The sequence below is a fragment of the Elephantulus edwardii genome, unplaced genomic scaffold (assembly GCF_000299155.1).
Source record: "Elephantulus edwardii isolate Elephantulus edwardi_28Jun2011 unplaced genomic scaffold, EleEdw1.0 scaffold00077, whole genome shotgun sequence".
Taxonomy (NCBI): domain Eukaryota; kingdom Metazoa; phylum Chordata; class Mammalia; order Macroscelidea; family Macroscelididae; genus Elephantulus; species Elephantulus edwardii.
This window is the reverse complement of record NW_006399827.1, coordinates 12,519,368-12,523,928: the sequence shown is the minus strand read 5'-3', so window position 1 is coordinate 12,523,928 and position 4,561 is coordinate 12,519,368. Positions and strand designations below refer to the sequence as shown.

The 4,561-nt window shown below is 41.5% G+C and overlaps 1 protein-coding gene across 1 annotated transcript in view; it reads left to right on the top strand.

Moving 5' to 3' along the window:
• Positions 1-4,561, top strand: part of CWC25 (CWC25 spliceosome-associated protein homolog (S. cerevisiae)) — a 58,047-nt gene that overhangs the window by 22,055 nt on the left and 31,431 nt on the right. Inside the window, exon 2 of the mRNA XM_006889369.1 lies at positions 756-928. Within this exon, the coding sequence (XP_006889431.1) occupies positions 756-928 (173 nt within the window). The remainder of the gene's footprint in view (positions 1-755; positions 929-4,561) is intronic.

The following is a 4,561-nucleotide window of genomic DNA, read 5'->3' as shown; positions in this document are numbered from 1 at the left end:
GGGACGGGTCCTTGGAGAGGGACATCATGCAACGCAGGAGGGGAAGACCCTCTATGAGATGGATTGATTCGGTGACCGGGGTAATTGGGATGGGTGTGTCAGAGGCAGTGCAGTTGGCGCAGGATAGAGCAGGGTTTAGGGCTGTTGTGCATAGGGTCGCTATGAGTCGCAAATGACTCGACGGCACATAACAGCAACAACAATGTAAGCCATAAATTAGGGCTTCTAAGTTTGCGCTAGTATTTTTCTGTGATGATCTTTCTGGGTTTTACATGTAGGCCTTTTATCCATCTTGAGTTAGTTTTTGTATTTGGAGTGAGATGTGGATCTGTTTGAATTTTCTACAAATAGATAATAATAGTTTGCCAGCACCATTTCTTAAAGACCTACCAAAGACATGTATGTAAGTCTCATGGTTTCTTGGAGTAGTGCTTTGTAGTTTTCTCTGGGTCCGTGTGATCAGATAGTTCCTTTTTGAAGGGAACTTAAGAAGGACCTGCTTTATGATGATATTTTATGTACTAGAGGAAAATTCCTCAGACATGTGGAAGATTATTGGTACAGACCTTGCAATTGTTAACAACTGTTTGCTTTATGTGCCTGTCCTGGCATGTACAGGGTACAGTGGATGGGGTACACTGAGGTGGATGAGGGAGTACAGTGAATGGGATATGGTGAGGTGGAAGAGGGAGAGCCAGTTTTACTCACTCCTTTTTTTTTACCACCATATTTTCCCTTCTTTTCGTCTGATGCAGAATCTGAAGAAAAGCTGGCACCCACAGACCCTCCGTAATGTGGAGAAAGTGTGGAAGGCTGAACAGAAGCATGAGGCGGAGCGGAAGAAGATTGAGGAGCTTCAGCGGGAGCTGCGAGAGGAGAGAGCTCGGGAAGAGATGCAGCGCTACGCAGAGGATGTTGGAGCTGTCAAGTAAGCCAAGAGCTGAGGATTTGGGCCAGGGATGTCCTGTTTCATGCGGAGTTACAGGACTAGTTTGCAAATGCATCATCTTACTTGTCTCATTACAGAAGAGCTAAGTGGTTATGAGCATGATGTTTGAATTCAGAGTGACCTGAGTTTAAGCCTGGCTTTGCAAATACTGTGTAACTGGGAGCAAGCCTGGGAGACTTAGTTACGTAAATAGAAATCATGGAGTGATAGTATCCAACTTGTCAAGGTTTGTTGAGGATCAAATGACGGGTAAAGGAATCAGTATAGGTAAAACCTATTGTAGATAATTGACCAGAAACCTATGGAGGGTGACTTCAGAGCCAGGCTGCCTCTACGCAGGCCTCTCATCTCAACAGGTATCTGAGGCTCACAGATCTGTGTTGGTTTGTTTCTGTATTTCAGACTTATTTTAGGGGCCAGTGAGAAAGGAGATGTGAACTGGATTGTCACATGTAGATTCAGATGTTATCTGTCGGTGAAAGTTTTGTGACTGTGAACAACTCTCAATTTTACCTGGTTATGGTTTCTTCTCATATGATTTAGAAATTTTTTTAATTGCTGGACTGAATTTGGATGCACATCTGAGTGAGTTTGAGCCTCCAATCTTTCTGCTAGTAGTTTAGTACTTAAATCTGCACCACTCAGGAGTTCTTTGATTTAGGGGTTTGTTAATTGTTATTATGTGCCATCAAGTCACCTGCAACTTGACTCATAGCAACCCTGTGAACAGTAGTTCTGAACCCTGCCCTCTCCTGAGCCAGTCTCACTCTTTCAGACACAACTCTTCCCATTATCCCCCGTTACTGTGTCAGTCCATCTCAACTGGGGTCTTCCTCTCTTCCGTGGTCCCTCCATCCTTCCAAGCATGATATCGTTCTCCAGGGACTGGTGCCTCCTGGCCACATGTCCAACGTATGAGACCCAAAGCTTCAAAGTCTGGTTTCACTCAAAAAGCCTGGTTTCACTCTCTTCAGCACAGAACTGTCTGATCTCTTGGCAGTCCATGTTATGTTCAATACTCATCTCCAGCACCATAACTCAAAGGCACCAATTCTCTGTCATGCCTAGTAATTTTCCAGCTCTTTGATATATAGCAAGTAGTTGTGAAGTTTATGGTTGAATCGGGCACACCAAAGTCTCTAGACTGAGATCGTTGCTCTTGAGCACTTTGGAGAGGTCCTTGACAGCAGATTTCCCCAGGGTAATTTGTCTCTTGAATTCCTGAGTTGTCATGCCAAGAGTGTTGATTGAGGATAATAATCATTCTCAAATGGATTGACATATTGACTCAAGTATATTAGAGATGGTGAGGGTGGCGCAAGATAGGGCAAGGTTCAGGTCTGTTACTCAGAAGAGTCATAGTTGACTCAGCAGTACCTAACAACAACCACCACCCATCGTATACAAGGAGATGGCAGTCAGTGTGTTCCCAGAAAAGAAAAGAAAAAGAAAAGCAGTGCTAAATCAGAATTGTGCACAAAACTGCACATTATAATTGAATAATCCATAGTATCATTCTGTTTAATAATGTCTTCGTGAGCATATCTGTAGGGTGACAGGAGGCACTTTCCCCTTTGGATATGCAAAGTTTTTTCTTTAATTTTAAGACACAAAGACTTGGTGTGTGTGTGAGAGAGAGACATAGTTTCAGCTAATGGAAATCACATAGAATTTCAGGAAAAATTCCATTTTTCAGCTATTACAGATTAGAGAGAAGGTCTTTCTAACTGAAATACGAAATTAGAAACTTTTTTCCTTTTTTAAAAAATTAATTCTTAATATCAGTTAAAATTTACAGAAACTTTGGATTTCTTTTTTTAAAATTTTTTTTATTTTATAATTCCTTTTTTTTAATTTTATTTTATAATTTCTGTGCATGTACCGTCAAATCAGATCTGACTGATACAGGAGGAGATTGTCCCTCCTTCTCCAGCAGAACATCTGGTGGATTCGAACTGAGACTTTGGATTTCTGTTCATTCATTGTTGCACTTTTCTCCGCTCCCAACACTCTCCTCCAGTACACTACCCTCTTGGAAAAGTAAAAGAGAAATTCTATCATTGTTTTATAATCCCTGCCCCCAGGTTCACACCACTATCCACCCTTTGGTCTGGACTCCTGCATTGACAAAAATACCTAATCACATATCCCTATTAAACAGTTTTCTCCCTCATCTATTTCCATACAGTATACATTATTAAACCCATCTTTCTCAATCTCCCCCCAATCCCGATGTCAGTCCTGTTTTACAACAGTGGCACCATGCAGTATTTGTTCTTTTGTGACTGAGATACTTCACTCAGCCATTTTTAATAATATTGCATGAGTTCCTTGTTTTTCAGTGCAGCGTAGTATTCCATTGTGTGAATATACCACAACTTCTCTATCCATTCATTTGTTGATGGGCCTTAGGTTGTTTCCAACTCCTTGCTATCGTGAACAAAGCTGCGATAAACATGGGTGTGCATATATCTGCTTGGGTGTCAGTTATGATCTCTTTGGGGTATATTCCCAGTAGTGGTATTGCTGGGTCAAATGGTATCTCTATTTGCAACTTTTTGAGAAAGTGCCACATCATTTTCCACAGGGGTTGCACCGTTTTACACTCCCACCAACAGGAATAAGGGTTCCAGTTTCTCCACAACCTCACCAGCATTTGTTGCTTGCTGTTCTGTTAAATTTTGCTGTTCTGACTGGGGTGAGGTGATATCTCATAGTTTTAATTTGCATCTCTCTTAGAGCTAGGGATTTTGAACATTTCGTCATGTGCTTTTTAGCCATCTGAATGTCTTCTTTGGTGAAGTGTCTATTCTTATCCTGTGCCCATTTTTCTATTGGATTATTTACCTTTATCTTGTTGTGGTGCTCAAGTATTTTCTAAATTCTGGATATAAGTCCCTTATCTGATATGTCATTACCAAATACTTTTTCCCAGTCTGTGGCTTCCCTTTTTACCCTGTTGGAGAAGTTTTTGGATGTGCATAGGGATTTGATTCTTAGAAGATCCCATTCATCTATTTTATCTTCTCCTGGTTGTAGGTATTTTTAAAAGACCATATCCCTACCTCTAACTTCTCACACGCAACAGAAGACAGGATATGATAGTAAGAATTGCAAGACTAACAAGCTACATAGTACATTTATATGACTCAGATAAATCAAAAGAAAGTAATACAAAGACAATATATGACTCAGATAAATCAAAAGAAAGTAATACAAAGACAATATCACCACAATGTTTTAAGGAAAAGATAAGTCTATACTGTTGTTGTAGTTGTTATGTGCCGTCGAGTCGTTTGCGACTCATAGCGACCCTATGCACAACAGCCCTAAACCCTGCTCTATCCTTCGCCAACCCCACTGCCTCTGACACACCAATCCCGATTACCCCAGTCACCGAATCAATCCATCTCATAGAGGGTCTTTCCCTCCTGCGCCGTCCCTCCACCCTCCCAAGCCTGATGTCCCTCTCCAAGGACTCGTCCCTCCTGGCAGCATGTCCAAAGTATGTCAGACAAAGCCCCAGAATCCTTGCCTCCAAGGAGTAGCTTGGTTTAATCCTCTCCAAGATGAATCTGTTTGTTTTCCTGGCAATCCATGGTACATTCAGTA